At 35.8% G+C, this 15,365-nt stretch overlaps 2 protein-coding genes across 2 annotated transcripts in view; one reads left to right on the top strand and one right to left on the bottom strand.

The window, feature by feature from the left end:
* The first annotated feature begins 234 nt into the window (after positions 1–234).
* LOC105800022 (1-deoxy-D-xylulose 5-phosphate reductoisomerase, chloroplastic) lies at positions 235–5,552 on the top strand. Its single transcript, XM_012630882.2, has 13 exons — positions 235–521; positions 695–876; positions 1,049–1,135; positions 1,455–1,580; positions 1,663–1,725; positions 1,943–2,092; positions 2,307–2,374; positions 2,634–2,745; positions 2,870–2,974; positions 3,154–3,275; positions 3,545–3,691; positions 4,920–5,112; positions 5,192–5,552. Exons 1-12 carry the CDS (start codon positions 431–433, stop codon positions 5,086–5,088), a joined length of 1,422 nt encoding a protein of 473 aa, XP_012486336.1. The 5' UTR covers positions 235–430; the 3' UTR covers positions 5,089–5,112; positions 5,192–5,552.
* Positions 5,553–7,496: 1,944 nt separating this feature from the next.
* The window catches only part of LOC105800021 (serine/threonine-protein kinase ATM), a 50,368-nt gene continuing 42,499 nt past the window's right edge, over positions 7,497–15,365 (bottom strand). Inside the window, exons 65-79 of the mRNA XM_012630880.2 lie at positions 15,049–15,189; positions 14,889–14,945; positions 14,733–14,792; positions 13,219–13,313; positions 13,019–13,127; positions 12,649–12,738; positions 11,853–11,932; positions 11,680–11,758; positions 11,381–11,427; positions 11,201–11,300; positions 10,498–10,629; positions 9,442–9,576; positions 9,305–9,370; positions 7,903–8,046; positions 7,497–7,821 (exon numbers count right to left, since the gene is read on the bottom strand). Of these exons, the coding sequence (XP_012486334.1) occupies positions 7,744–7,821; positions 7,903–8,046; positions 9,305–9,370; positions 9,442–9,576; positions 10,498–10,629; positions 11,201–11,300; positions 11,381–11,427; positions 11,680–11,758; positions 11,853–11,932; positions 12,649–12,738; positions 13,019–13,127; positions 13,219–13,313; positions 14,733–14,792; positions 14,889–14,945; positions 15,049–15,189 (1,413 nt within the window). The 3' untranslated portion in view covers positions 7,497–7,743. The remainder of the gene's footprint in view (positions 7,822–7,902; positions 8,047–9,304; positions 9,371–9,441; positions 9,577–10,497; positions 10,630–11,200; positions 11,301–11,380; positions 11,428–11,679; positions 11,759–11,852; positions 11,933–12,648; positions 12,739–13,018; positions 13,128–13,218; positions 13,314–14,732; positions 14,793–14,888; positions 14,946–15,048; positions 15,190–15,365) is intronic.

The following is a 15,365-nucleotide window of genomic DNA, read 5'->3' as shown; positions in this document are numbered from 1 at the left end:
TAGTTGTTATATCAGATTCAGTCAAAAAAAAATATAAAATTGATTAACATATTTATATTGATTAACAAGTTTTTTATGAAACGACCAAGGTAGCTGAGACCATCATCTTGGGTCTTAAAGACTATACTACCAGAACCATAGTGGTAACTGGTTAGTATATGTGTATGGTTATTGATGATGTTACCGTCCCAATTGTCCCATTGCCCAACTATATATACATATGCTAAAAACAAACGCCAGCAGACCACCCCCACCACCCTTTGCCACTTCCACAAACTCCCCCACCTCCACACATTTATACCAATTCCTTATTCAAAGAGTTCTCAAAGTTTTTTCTTTTGGCACCCCCACTTTTTATTTTTCCAAAGCCTAGCCTGGTGTGATTTCCTTTTTGTTTTGAGTTAAAAGGGAGTTCCTTTTCACAGTTATCATGGCTTTGAATTTGGTTTCTCCTCCTGAAATCCATTCTATCTCCTTCTTGGGTTCTACTAAGTCCAGCTCCTTCTCCAAGCTATTTCCAGGTTTTTATTTTTTTGCTGCAACTTATCCTAGTTTCATCCTTTCTTTCTTCCGTGCTTGGTTTCCTAGACACCTGGAAAACTGTTTTTATTTGTTTAAATCCCTGAAAATGCTTCTCTTTTGGTTTCTTGGGTTTGGATTTATTTTTAAAGATTGTTGTTTTGTGAATTTGAAGGGGGTTTTGTTTTGAAGAAGGACTGTGGCACCACGTTTGGGAGGAAAGTTCAATGTTCAGCTCAGGCTCCTCAACCACCACCTGCATGGCCTGGACGAGCTTTTCCAGATCCCGGACACAAAACTTGGGATGGCCCCAAGCCTATCTCCATCGTTGGTTCAACTGGTTCCATTGGAACTCAGGTGAAATGGGGCAAAGCGAAAAACTTTTAATTGTTACATGCTAAAAGTAACTTTTTGGCCTTTTACGATTAAACTATCTGGCGGCCATTTGCCTATGTAGCTTTTTGCTCCAGTTTTAGGCTTGCATAGCACCTGATCAAATTGTTTAGAATCACAATTTGGTGTTTTGCAGACGTTGGACATAGTTGCAGAGAATCCAGATAAATTCAGAGTTGTGGCGCTTGCTGCTGGTTCAAATGTGACCCTTCTTGTTGATCAGGTAACAATTCAGTTTTACCGGCAACATGTCATGCGTTAGTGTTTTCTTACATAAAAACCATTTGGAGATGTCAACCTTGGGCTTGAGTAGCTTGATTCATGGACTAACATGATTTTGGTGTCATCATGACCTACTGATACTTGAGTCATCTGTGGTTCTGTAGTATAATCTCATATAAACTGGTTTCAGCAGATGCTTAAAAGTGTTACAATCAATATGATAATTTTTTCTTATAAGATTTAAAACATGAATTGAGTTTTTGCTTAAATGAATAGGGAGTAGCAACTTTGTAGGCTGATAATTGTTCTGCTTATTACAGGTTAAGACATTCAAACCTCAATTGGTTGCTGTTAGAAACGAGTCTTTGGTAAATGAACTAAAAGAGGCTTTGGCTGATATGGAGCAAAAGCCTGAGATTATTCCTGGGGAATCAGGTGTTATAGAGGTACCTATCATTTAGTTCTTTGTTTCTTTTATTTAACAAGATAAAGTAACTTTTAGTATTTAGATGGCTTAAAATTTTCCAGGTTGCTCGCCATCCAGATGCTGTCAGTGTAGTTACAGGGATAGTAGGCTGTGCGGGATTGAAGGTACGCACTGATATCTGCAGATATATCTCTGCATCCTCCATGCATAGCTTCCTTTGTATCCACTGAACAAAGTATATTCTAGATATTATGAACTACAGTTTACCGTCAACCATTAGAATATTTATTAGAAGGAGAAGTAAATAGTTTGTTGTTTATTAGTATATATTTTTGCACTGCTAAAATCCTGATCTTTTATTTTATTTTTTATATTTTGTAGCCTACAGTTGCTGCAATAGAAGCAGGCAAAGATATTGCTTTGGCCAATAAAGAGACCCTGATCGCTGGTGGCCCCTTTGTCCTTCCTCTTGCTCACAAACATAAAGTAAAAATTCTTCCAGCTGATTCTGAACATTCTGCCATATTTCAGGTGCGGAACCATAATACAATGAATAAGATTATTTGAAAATTGCTCGTATTTCAGAGATTATTTGTCAAATGTGTTGTTTTCTTGTCAACAGTTGGCTGTCTTTGCTCTTTTTTTGGTGTAACTTGTTGCATCAACTTGCTTGAGCTGTCATTTTATTGCTTAACTCATTCTTGATAACTACAGATCAAGCTCATAGAATCTTGTGTTTCTTCAGTGTATTCAGGGATTACCAGAGGGTGCACTTCGGCGTATTATTTTGACTGCATCTGGTGGGGCTTTCAGGTGTAGAATCATAATATAAGTTAGAATGATTAAGTTTGTAAGTTGAAAGCCTGATATAATGAACTGTTTACTTGCTGACATCTCCTTACTTTCTGTCTTCAATTGAAAAGAAATTGACATTGTTAAAACTAGGCCTGGATGTGCATAAACATGAACTTCCATTTCGATTATATTTTTTACTGAACATTTAATATAACTTGCTTTAACATCACTAAGAAAGAAGCTGTATTGAACAATTTGCTCATTTTCTTCCACATAGGGATTGGCCTGTTGATAAATTAAAAGAAGTCAAAGTAGCCGATGCTTTGAAGCATCCTAACTGGAATATGGGGAAAAAGATTACTGTGGACTCTGCTACCCTTTTCAATAAGGTTTAGTTTTATCAAACGTCTCATTCAAAATTACAAGCATTGTACTTTTTAATATAGTATGTCATCATTTAGATGTCAACCTAGTCTAAATTACTAGCATTAAGTGATTTTGTCTATTTGACAGGGTCTAGAAGTCATTGAAGCTCATTACCTATTTGGAGCTGAGTATGATGATATTGAGATAGTAATTCATCCGCAATCTATTATACATTCAATGGTTGAAACACAGGTGTTACTCTTAACTTAATCTTGTTGGCTACTTCTTCTTGGTGATGTTACAAATGTTACATGTTGTTTACCGTTTAGTTTGTGCGGGACCTGTGCCCTTGAATTGCAAGATGTGGAGAGCATAGAATGGAATTGAATTTTCATTTCCCATCATTATTTTTGCATTTTCTTGTTTTGAAGGATTCATCAGTGCTGGCTCAGTTGGGATGGCCAGATATGCGCTTGCCAATCCTCTACACTATGTCATGGCCAGAAAGAATTTATTGCTCTGAAATAACTTGGCCTCGACTTGATCTTTGCAAGTAATTAGTTTGTCTCCTTTTAAAATTTACTTCACCACTAATTTAAGTTTTCAAAGTTTGATAGGTTTTCATTTGACTTACAATTAACAGAAATAATACTTGTGATGATAATAATAATGCTAATAGCCTGGTGCCTGCAGATTTGATATAACTGTGTATTTACTGCATGTTACCTTTGAAACTTTTGTTGGTTGAAAACGTAAGTTTATTGAAAATGCATTACCTCCATACTCATTCTCATGGGTTAAGTTGGTTGATGGATGATGCAGGCTTGGTTCACTAACTTTTAAGGCTCCTGACAACGTGAAATACCCCTCCATGAGTCTTGCCTATGCTGCTGGGAGGGCTGGAGGCACCATGACAGGAGTTCTTAGTGCAGCTAATGAGAAAGCTGTGGAATTGTTCATAGACGAAAAGTAAGTCTTGTTTCCTGATGTTATCTTGTTAACAAATGTTGCTTTCACTTTACAGTTTTATGTCTGGGTTCTGCCTTCACCTTTCATGGGAATTTTGATTTTTTTTTTATAAGGTTAAAGCATGAATTCGGTCCCTCTACTCAATTTTAATGAATCGAGTCCATGTACTTTTATTTTAAAAAAAATTATGGACTAATTGATAGCAAAAAAAGATTCTCCCTTTCTTATTATCCACCTTAGGCCTAGCTGAGAGAAGTAGCAAGCTCTAGTTGATTCATCCAATAGTTCTTCCACCAAGGGATTAAAGATCTTTCCTTGACCAGAAGAATGTTGGGTTGCCTATAGGTCTGCCCATCCTCCTGATGATGCCTGCATCAGTCATCTCAACAACCATTTTCTCTCTCTCTCTCGTCTTCTGTATGATAAGGTATCAGTATGGCCTTATTTTGACTGTTTGAGAATTATCCACCGGGGTGGTCTTATGATCATGCTACCTATGAGGTAGCTCGTCCGAAACTTCAAACAGCAGAGCATAGTGAGCTATATGTCTTTGGAGGTCCTCTGTCAGTATGTGGTTTGCATTTTGATTCTGACGTGCATTGTTGGTAATGGGAGTCATAATTGAGGTGCTTGTCAACAGCAGACTGCATTGACCTGTAAAGTTCCACACAATTGGCCCTATTTGCTTGAGCCACTCTACCCCCAGTACCTATTCACAGTCCATGAGAACTAGCACCAAGAAATCAGTTTTTTTGCTGTGAACTTCATGCCCACATTTAACTGCTTCACCACTAGGATCTTGTCGCCATTTGCTACTGTCACACTGCACCCAGCAACGGACCAAGTGTGGAACCCCAACCTCTTGATCAGAGATTGGTCAATGAAGTTTATGCTAGCATAATCAATCAAGCGAATCACCTTGAGGTGCTTAATTCTGCCTTGGGTACTCATACTCTGACAATCTTCAGTTCCCAGTAACGCATGGAGTGATATGATTGGCCGTGGCACTCAGCATTGTTATTCACAAACTCTTTGTTCTACACAAACCGAGAATTCTTCAGGTTCTGGTGGAACTTTGAATCATCTGCTGGTTTCTTATAGTGTTGGGATTCCATACATGTGTAGTAGTATTTTTATTTTAATTTATGTTGCTCGGACATGGGTGTGGATATGATCCTCCTGTGGTTATCGATGACTTGGAGCTAAATAAATTGTTACCCAATTTCAGGATCAGCTATTTGGATATTTTTAAGGTGGTGGAATTAACATGTGAGAAGCACCAGGAAGAATTTGTGGCCACTCCTTCCCTAGAGGAGATTATACACTATGACCTTTGGGCTCGAGACTATGCTGCTAGCCTACAACAATCATCTGGTCTGAGTCCCGTTCTTGCATAACTGATGGCTTGCACATGTTACAAGGTGAATACCCTACCAAGCTCGTGTACAACTCTTTTCATGTGTATTCCTTACCTAATAGATTTCTCCCCTGCACCCCCAGACCAAACCAGGCTCTATCTTGAAGACTCGGAAGTTCTCAGTTTATGCCGAAGGCTAGCATTCTTTCAAAGATGCCTAGTATCATGTGTCTCGATATGAAGATATCGATATCATTCCCCCGTTTAGTTGTATAATGTCCAATTTAGAAGTGGCAAATTAAAGAATATAGAGCATGGCATGTTGCGGTTGGGTGTAAACATAGGACAAATGCGAGCAATCAATAGCAGCCTCCTCTAAACAGGGTTGTTTTTATTACATCTAATTGATGTCATGTTTATGTTTATGTTTTTTTTTTATGATATCATTGTACTGAAACTGTTAAATATTTATATAAAACTTTGACAGGTTAATAGTGCTTGGCATATTTGTGAATTTATATTATGTTTGGGTTCTCCATTTGAAATCATCCAAGTGGTAATGTTTGGTATAAATATTTAATTAGATAAATATAAAATCGGAGATCTGAGCAAACTGACAGATTGCGGCGGAAGAGCAACTAGGTAGAGTGACATGCGTGCTTGAATTCAGGAGTGGGCAGAAGTTGAAAAGGGGATAGAGCGGGGAAAAGCTGACAGGCTGACAGTGGTGGGATGAAACGGTGGTGGAGCAAGGCTAAGAGTCGAGGCGCGATGCAGGGATATAAACAGTGAGGAAGTTGTCTAAGGAACTGAGGAGCTTTTACAAGTGGGAAAAAGATAAGATTCAAGGAAATCAAGGTAAATTTAGGACTAAAAATGAAAGAGCTTTTGAGTGACAATAACCTTCGCCGAGAATATGGCTTACACCAACGGCAGCAACTCTCCCTCAAGAAAAGAAAACAAGTGTCAATTCTACTTCAACTATTGAAATGATGTGTGAAGAACTCGAACAGAAGAAATTTAACAGAGAAGAGATGAAGAGAAAAGAGATTTCGAGGGAGAAAGAGATGAGAGATGAGAGTCGAGAGATGAGCAAACCAATCCACTGAATTGCATAACAATTTTCCCCCATGAATGGTGCTTAAGAGGGAAACTAACGATTTCTGAGAACAGACTGGCAAGCTGTTAACTAATAGTTGCCTTAAAACACATTGTTTTCATTAAATGGTATCGACTCAAAACGTGTCGTTTTGAACACGACTCAGACCCTAGCTACAACGGACTATTTGATTAAAATTTTCTAACGCCAAAAACGCAGCGTTTAACAATTACGCTAAATAAAGCAATAACAGAAATAAAAAAAATTTCAAAACCACAAGACTGGTGCTGCATCCTTCCATAACATAACAAGACCGTTGCTTGGAAGTTTCAAGGACATAAAAGAGTTCGCATCTTTATATGGCTTCTCCTTAAACAACGATTACTCACTAATGTGGAATAAGTGAGGCGAGGGATTGAAAATGATAGCTCTTCTTTGTTTTGCAGACATGAATCAGAGGATGTTTTGCATGTGATTAAAGATGCCTGCAACAAGATAAGTATGGTTGAAGATTATTCCGGTAAGTCAGAGTAGTAATTTCTTCTTGGATAATCTCCATGAGTGGTTAGCTTCATATTTTCAAAACTCCTTGAGGCAAAGGTAAACTTGTTTTGCCTCTTTGGTTTGCTTGCTTGGAGTATATAGAAGAATAAAAATCTTTTCACTTTCCAAAGTGTAACTTGGAGCCCCTTCGAAATTGTTAAAGTCTTATGATTGAGCTAAATAGTATAGCTCTAGCTCCAACTCACAATGAAGACTTATTAGTGCGGCATGAAATTAGATTTGAGAATTCTCTACCAAGTAATTGGGTCCATTTAAGCACTGATGGTGCCATTAAGACAAACTCAAGAACTGCATCAACTGAAGGAGATTTATGTGACAAAAATAGAGATCAAATTCTAGGGTACAAACCTTATCTGGGGTAGTGTTCAATCTTTGATGTTAAATTATGGGGTATGATAGTCTTGTTCTTCTTCAAGGCCATAGGTATCAAAGGATGACAATTCAAAGTGACTGCTTGGAAGTGATCAAGATTCTCCAAAGACACTTCTTCAACAGAATCAAAATTTGCTTTGATCAAGCTTATCCAACAACTTTTGATGCCTGTCAACCACTACCAAACTATTGATCCTCTTAAAGAAATGCTAACAATCCTTTTTACTCTGATAAAGCAAGTGATGTTTTTGTTCAGTTTAATATAATGTAATTCAACAGTCTTTCTTTTCAAAAAAAAAAAGAAAAAGTTATCTGATATGACATAAAACATGTCGATTTGTCAATCTTTTTGCTTGGGTTATACTTATTAGTATTGAATTGAAAAGCAGAGAGTTAACCGATTTGACATCAGGTTTTTAAGTCGTTGAATCCAAATTTTATAGAAGCAATCTTGAATTTCAGAAACCCTAAAATTCCCCAATAAAAAGAAATCCTGTAATAATTTCCTGTACAAAATGTACATACACCCAAACTCAAACCCTCAAACCTCATTAAAAAAAATACAAATAGAGAACCGCCTGTACAAAAACATGTTTGGGTGTAAATGTAAACGGGCCCGGGGGTGGGGGGTACCGGGGAAAAAAGAATATGGAAAAGGGATCACATCCAAGCTCCCCATCCAGGAAACATCTGACATAATCTCTCAGGATCAATGGCATCTTGAATTAGTTGCTGAACCTACATCACATTAATCAAACATTTCAATTTGAACTCCATTGATTTAGGACCAATAATGTGACAGCTGAAATTGAATATTACCTGCCCGTGGACACTTCTCATTTCACCTTCTTCATATCCATCTAACTTTTGTTTTACACGCAGGAGAGCACGTGCAGCATCCTTATTACCTTCATAATCATCTTGGGAACCTTCTATGCTTGTATCCAAATCGTAATCTGTTTCCTGTTAACCAACAAGAGGGAAAAACAGAGAATATATGCTGTGAGAAGATAAGTATCATTTCCAGAAACATATGTCAAAGCATTTCAGCCAATTTACTGTTTACATAAAAGTGCTGGTTCTCTTATAAAAGATTAAATTTGGTGATGACTCCAAGTGAGCTATTGCTGAAATAATTAAGCTTGCAATTTGGAACTTTTTCAGAAAATGGTTTTGAATTTCAATTTAGTGCAAAATGCGTGATAAACACATAAATGTAATGATATCAGTGATTATTTTTCAAATTCATTAATTTGTTAGATATTTCATTTAGCGGTGAATTTGAAATCCCTATAAATATATTTGCGATTTTGAAATTCTTATTTTAAATCTTACAAAATAGGATATTGAATCTTAATTAATTCACAAACACATATATAATCCATGCATTTCAATTCCATAATTTATATAACAAATGGAATCCATACATAAATTTCCGAATTCATATTTCCAAGCACAGCATAAGATGATAGTATAGAATAGATGCTACATCTTACCACCAATTGTCACTAATGCAGCACCTAAAATTTGACTTTTATTACTAGAAAGAGAAACTGAAACCAAAGACATAAGAAGGCGAACAGCAAGTGCTAGGTATCGAATCCCAACCTAGTAGGACACCACTTAGTTTTGGACAGTGTTGTTGGAACCAGACCGGATGAACTGGGAACTGGCTGAATTAGCTTATAAATTTTAATATATATTTTTAAATTTATTAATGTTATGGATTTTTAATTAATTAATTAATTATCATTGGACCAAGGCCAATTGGTCGAACCAGTTGAAACGGGAATTGGTGGTCTGACCAGTTGACCACCGGTCCAGTGTTTGAATCATTGGTTTTGGAGGCGAGTAAACCGATTGGACGCCCCAAGTTACCAAAATTTGACTCTCCTGTACTCCAAAGAAAGGAATACCCAACAGGTGGCCTATTTAATGAATCAGTCCCCAACTAACTAGTTCGATTAGATTATTTACATACCTTATGTGGCTTAACTGAGTTGTATACATACATATTACTAACCAGCTATAAAATAGAATATGGAGGAGAGGAACTCTATTATTTGTTTATATAAATGGTAACAATTATGAATTTCTGGTCTATCATTAAGCCAGCAGTTAGGTTGGGTTTTAATTGCCAATGTCCATCGTCTTGCTCTTCGTTTATCTCAACCAAAGAAATGTTGAACTTCAATGCAAAAAACATTGTTCAAGAAAATACCTTTTGACGCTGCAAAGCCTTCAGGGGTGATAAAGCCCACTTATAAAGAGGATCATGGATAAAAACCTGCAAATAGTTTTCATCATCAGGAAAGGATACTTAATGTAGGGAATTTAAGTTGTCCACGAAAGTCATACCTCGATAATAGTCATTAGAGCTTCTTTGTTTGTTCGCATTACAGAGAGAGTTTCCTCGCAACATTTTCTGAAAACACCTTCCACTCCAGCAACACCCATGCCATCGATGATGTCTCTTGTTAGCCTGAACGGAACCTGGCACAATTAAAGGAATAATCGGTGAGAAATACTAATAGCTGACAAATCCTTGAGGATTTTCTGACTCGAATAAAGGAATTCCATCCTAGATTCTCCAATATTGTACATAGATAAAAATCTAAACAAGAAAGACCATTTCTCTCAACCCAGAAAAACCATAATATCTTGTCTCTGAAACCTCAAATCCAACCCAAACTGAGACCAATCAGTTAAACAAAGAGAAGAATGAGAAGCTTTGAAATCTTCTTACTTCAATAGAAAAAAGGTTGATACATGTTCATTTGCACATTTAGGTAACCATTCCTTATCCCATTCTCTTAATTCAAGGGAAAGTACAACACAATAAATCTAAGTTGTTGATTCGGGTGCTACTGACCACATTACCAATAGGTCATATCACTTCACTACATATACTACATCTCCCGGAACCAAAAGAGAGTTACCAATGGTAAAATGGTGTCAAATTGCAGGAAACATAATTACTCCCCTCATACCCCTCTCCCCGAAACCTGTGCTACACGTGCCTAAACTTGCTACTAATCCTTTGAACATCCATAATTGACAAAAGATCCAAAGAATCTAAAATGCAAACTGGCTATGTCACCTACGGATTGTTTTTTTTAAGGAATTGATTTGGTTGACTTAAATCAAGGAGAGATTACACAGATCTTCTACAGCTGTAGAATAGTCGTGTTTCTTCCCTTATTTAGTTGCTAAAATCTGGCCATTAATTTTCTGGTTACTCCTAAGAAAGATTTCCTCCTAAGCTTGTGTAATTTAATTTCCTACAGCAGTGGCGATTGGACAGTATAAGTTTTAAAGTCTATTTCACAGAAATATGTCAGATTTCTCATTAATTAACAATAATTGAAAGAAGTAATGGGAGAAAAAAGAATGTTAAATTATGGAAGAAGCTACCCTCTCTGGTGTCTTGAGCATTAAACCTTGTTCAAAAGCAACACCAAGATCAATGTGAACAACTTCTGCTGTGGCCTGATCAATCAAAAGATTCATAGTATGTCTATCTCCAAGGCCAACAATATAACCCACCTGAAACAAAGATGTTTTCAGTATTATTACATTTTGTGACAGACTACATTGTCCTGCGAAGAGGTAATGAATCAGAATTTAATTTGAATCATTATTAATATTTTTTTTTATAGAAGTTATTAATACTCAAGAAATCAGAAATAGTACCTTTTAAAACATAAATAAACGAGTCAAAGGAAAGAACATAAACATGTTTTTCTTGGAAATAATACAGACCAAAAATCCTCCAAATGGATGAACTTATTCCATTTTTCACTTTGTTCTAACGATTTATATAAAAGTGGAATTTTTCAATATGGAGAGAACAGAAGAACTTTGATTGTTGGAAACAGAATAACTACAATTTTTGGCAACTCATTGTTCTCAAAAGAGTATATCTATCAGTGCAATAGACATGGGAACTAAGCTTTTTGGTTCATTCTTTGTCTTTCCATCTATTTATGTTTGGATTAACGGGATCATGTCCTAGAAGGTTAAAAAATGAATAGTTGGATGGCATAACAAGGGGAAACAATTCTTGACTTTAACATGAATAGGACATAAACAATAATGCAAAGCAGAATATGCCTACCATTGAAGTAGCTGCTACACTTCGCGTGTAAGCTAGTCTTTTCTCAAACCAATCAGCTGGTTGAAGAAATCTTTCTAGAAAAAAGTAATGCATGACAGGTCTGCAAAAAGCCTCTAGTACGTTAGGATTTGAAAACCATAACAATTGAACATAAGATATCTTATATTCCAAAGTTTAAACCTGAAATTCTCACAAACTTCCTGGAAGGCTTTGCGCTTGTCTTTTTCCTATCATCAAATAAAAACAATATCAGGTAGTTTTTCTTTTTCATCTGCCAATCTCCATGGAGAAGATGGGTTAGAAATGTTTTCTTCAGATAATTAGAACATTTAGAGCATACAGAAATAAGCCAACTGATTATCACAAAAGAGATAGAGCAGAGGAAGAAGGGTTAGACATGCAATCCAAGCTGGTTAGAAATTTTACAGCAACAGAAAACTACTGTTTTTGATGAAACAATAGAAGGGAAAGAAACTTGCATTTGACATGTGTACTCGGCATTTTAGAAATGACCAGTCTCCGATTCCATAGCGACCATGTGCACCGCCATTCCTATTGCTGAAAATTGATGATATTGAGTCATTAAAGTTCGTGTCTTATCTCACAGTCAACTGGGAATGCTAAGGACTAGAACGGTTGTAAGTTAACAAACCTTCCTATAAGATATTCCCCAAGAGGAAGTGTGCCATCGACCCATTCAATAACACCAGCACTTGGAGTGAAAGGAACAACCTAATTCATCAATAATAATGCATTTATAATTCTGAAAGGAAATCAATTTTTAATTAAAATGCACAAACATATGTACTTAAATACAGAACTAGCCAGCACTGCAATTCTTTTTTAATCTTCCATGATTTACTTGGTGAAATCACCACAGAGCCAAAAATCAAACAAAACCTTATAATCATTCAAGTTCTTCAAAAAGAATCCTCAATCCCCCACTGTCTCTCTCCATTTTTTTCAAGTATATAATCAAATTAATCATATGAGCTCTATAGCAAACAATTGAAAGAACTTAATAAAATGGTGAAATTGTATGACCAATGCAAGGGAACCTAGCATCTCTTATGAAATTCCAATTGAAGAGAAAAAAAAATATTGCATAGATGCCATCATCAATATAAGTACCTTCTACGCCATATCAGATGCCTCTAAAGAAGGAGAACAGGGAAAAAGTACAAGTAAAATAAAGAGAATTCAGATATACATGACTATACAACCAGAAGACATGCTTGTAGTCTTTCCAAGGAAAATTAAAACCCAAAAGAGTTCTTTCAAAACTACAGAAAAGGAAAAAATAAATTTATAAGCTAATCATCATCTAAACCAAGATTTCAAAATTATGAAAAAGAAGCCAATTCTTTGATCCACATTGAAAATGAACCTTCAGCTAAACAAGCGTGAAATAATATTTCATTCTTGTTATAAAAGAATTGAGGAAGTACCTTGTATGTACGTATGACTAATCTCCTTTTCCATGTATCGCGGTGATTCTGTAGGAAAGTATTTACTAGTCCAAAAAATTGTTCCATAACCTGAACAAAAAGTACTCAAAGAGTTTATATTCAATTTAAATGATGCATTCCTCAAAAATGAAAAAGATGCACAACATGGGCTCATACAAGACTTCAGACTAGTTTGACTGAACTTTGACATGATGTTTAATAAAGTTTTCTGGCCAAATTTAATGGCATTAGTATAGACTTTTATATTTAATGCTGAAAGGGACTGAGGAGATAGATTTCTGAGATTATATCTTAAGATTGACCGTGTCACCAAGAAGATACTAAACAGATGGATAGAGAAAATTCCTACAGCATCTTGTCTTAGGTCATCATTCCCAGATTTTGCGAGCTGCTTGTATTTATGACCATCAGAACCCAAGCATTCAACCACTTTTGGAGCATTTACACCATTCATTACCCTGCTTATAACATCCATAACAATTAGCATCCATAGCTATTATACCGAAAAATGAAGATATGATCTCAAACAATTAAAATTGCCAAATGTACATGACCGAGTCTGCCAATCCTCTGAAGTATGGGAAAGAGCCTTCACAGTATCGACAACTACGGTCAACTGGAAAGCTAGCTGTCACTACAGGTACCTATCAAAATAGAATAATCAATGTTTAGCATCCCAGTAGCAGCATTCAAGAAGTAAAAGTTGCACTAAATAGCCACTGATTGAAGTAAATACTAAGAATCCAAAACAAGGTAGCTGCTAAAGAAAAATTTCTTTCCACCAAGGATCAAGAAATAAAGAAAACCAGTTAGAGGAAACTGTCACAAAAAGCCAAACTTGAACTGGTTTACGATAACAGTTACTTTCCAGTTACAACAACATGAACCAAGCATGAGTTAAAAAGATCAAAAGTCAAATTTAAAAAATTTCTGATTACTCAAAGAAAATGTGATTTAAAATTTATGTTCTACTCTTCAATACGTTTGAAACATGCCATAATCAGTATGTAATTAGACAAATAAATTAGCATGAAGATATCAGGATTCAGGAGTAATTGTCAATATTTAGTTTCCTTAGATAGCATCTGCAGGAGTAATTGTCAATATTTAGTTTCTTAGTTCTTTGACGGGCTGTGATGCTTGTACCCAACAATCTATTACAACTGTGAGTTTGGGATTCAGTCATGGGTGATGGATAGAGAACAACTCAAGCTCATCAAAGAGAGCCTACAACCTCAGGACCCGTTAGAGAGAGATCCAGATCTCTTTAGGTTTTTGATAGAAATTTTGCATAAGGTTTATTATTCCATAAATAGGAAACCTATTCTAGAAAGGAAAGAAATCAATTGAAATAGAATCATAATAAAAAAAACCTAAGGAAAGAAATAAAATCACAATCTAAACCTTAATTAGAGAATTGAAATTAACAACGTTTCCTAACATAAGTTCCGCCCGCAGAAACATCCATAAGAAAAGCATGAACCTTGAAAAGCAATGGTTGAGGATAAAAGCGTCATTGCATCTAAGGAATACCAAGGAGCATTGCTAGAAACCGGAAGGAGAATCTCCAAGCAGGAAAGAAGTTCCAAAAAGGGACAAACATGAAATCAAGGATAGGTTCACATGAACACAATACAACTGAGCCTAGAGAAGCCTTAATAACAAGGAGAGCTCAACAAAAAAGAGATTGAGAAGTTAAAAACCTAACTGGGACACCTGAAATGTCTTGGTACATCAATGCTTCCTCCTAGGAACACTCAGCTAAGTTTTTGTAGCACTTATGGATTAAATACCTCAGAAAAGTTTGCTACTTGTAACCCATGTAATAGAAAAAATGTTAAACATATATATTTAAGTATTTGCCTATAGAAAGAGAATAGATCTGTTAATAGTTCTCTAAAGATAGTCTGCCTCAATCCTTTTGACTATGATTAATGAAAATATAACCTGAACAGAAAAAGATAGAAATATTTTTAACACAGGAAGAGTGTAACTGCTAACGTGAAACCTTCTGAATAAAAACCAACAATTCAAAAGTTATGAATCGATATTTTAGCACTTACAAGTTCCAGCTGTCGAACACTGCGAATTTCTCTTGGCAGTGGTACCTTTCTACTGGTGTCCTATTGAGAGAATATTAATAAATTATTCTAGTGAAATAGAACCATAACCAACTGTAAAGACAAGAAACAGTGGACATTTGGAGCATGTAATAAAACCTCTATCTTGGTCTCAAGTTCTGCAAGCTTGATATAAATCTCCACCATTTGTTTCATCTGACAAATAATGAAAAATGGCAACAACAATAACCGATCCAAGAATAACCACAAAGAAGAACCAAAAATAATTATAAATAAAAAGAAAAAAAAATCTAATTACCTGTCTAATAACAGGTCCATGGTATGCTGATAACTCTTCCAAGAGATTTTCTGCTGCAAGCTTTTTATCCAAATCCACGACAAAAGAGTTTCTGCTACGCTGTTTGTCCTTGATACGATCACCATTTGCGAGACCTAGAAGCTAGCATAAAAACAGATCGAAAAATACAATATTTAAACAAAAAATGCATAAACCATATTTAGATGTAAAAATACATACACAATAAAATGCTACAAAGAAGTTAATCAAAACACTCAGCTAGGATACATAGGATATGCAGGCCTTCAATTTCTGTTTCAACCACTGGTATAAAATCA

Source organism: Gossypium raimondii, chromosome 9, assembly GCF_025698545.1.
Source record: "Gossypium raimondii isolate GPD5lz chromosome 9, ASM2569854v1, whole genome shotgun sequence".
In the NCBI taxonomy this organism is placed as follows: domain Eukaryota; kingdom Viridiplantae; phylum Streptophyta; class Magnoliopsida; order Malvales; family Malvaceae; genus Gossypium; species Gossypium raimondii.
This window is presented reverse-complemented; position numbering and strand designations above follow the sequence as displayed.

Bases quoted from the DNA above. Each gene is read 5' to 3' on its own strand.
- LOC105800022 (XM_012630882.2), top strand. From the start codon at position 431: ATGGCTTTGAATTTGGTTTCTCCTCCTGAAATCCATTCTATCTCCTTC. The intron at 2,093-2,306 runs GTGCGGAACCAT...GTGTTTCTTCAG, and splicing joins AACATTCTGCCATATTTCAG to TGTATTCAGGGATTACCAGA. The intron at 2,975-3,153 runs GTGTTACTCTTA...CTTGTTTTGAAG, and splicing joins ATTCAATGGTTGAAACACAG to GATTCATCAGTGCTGGCTCA.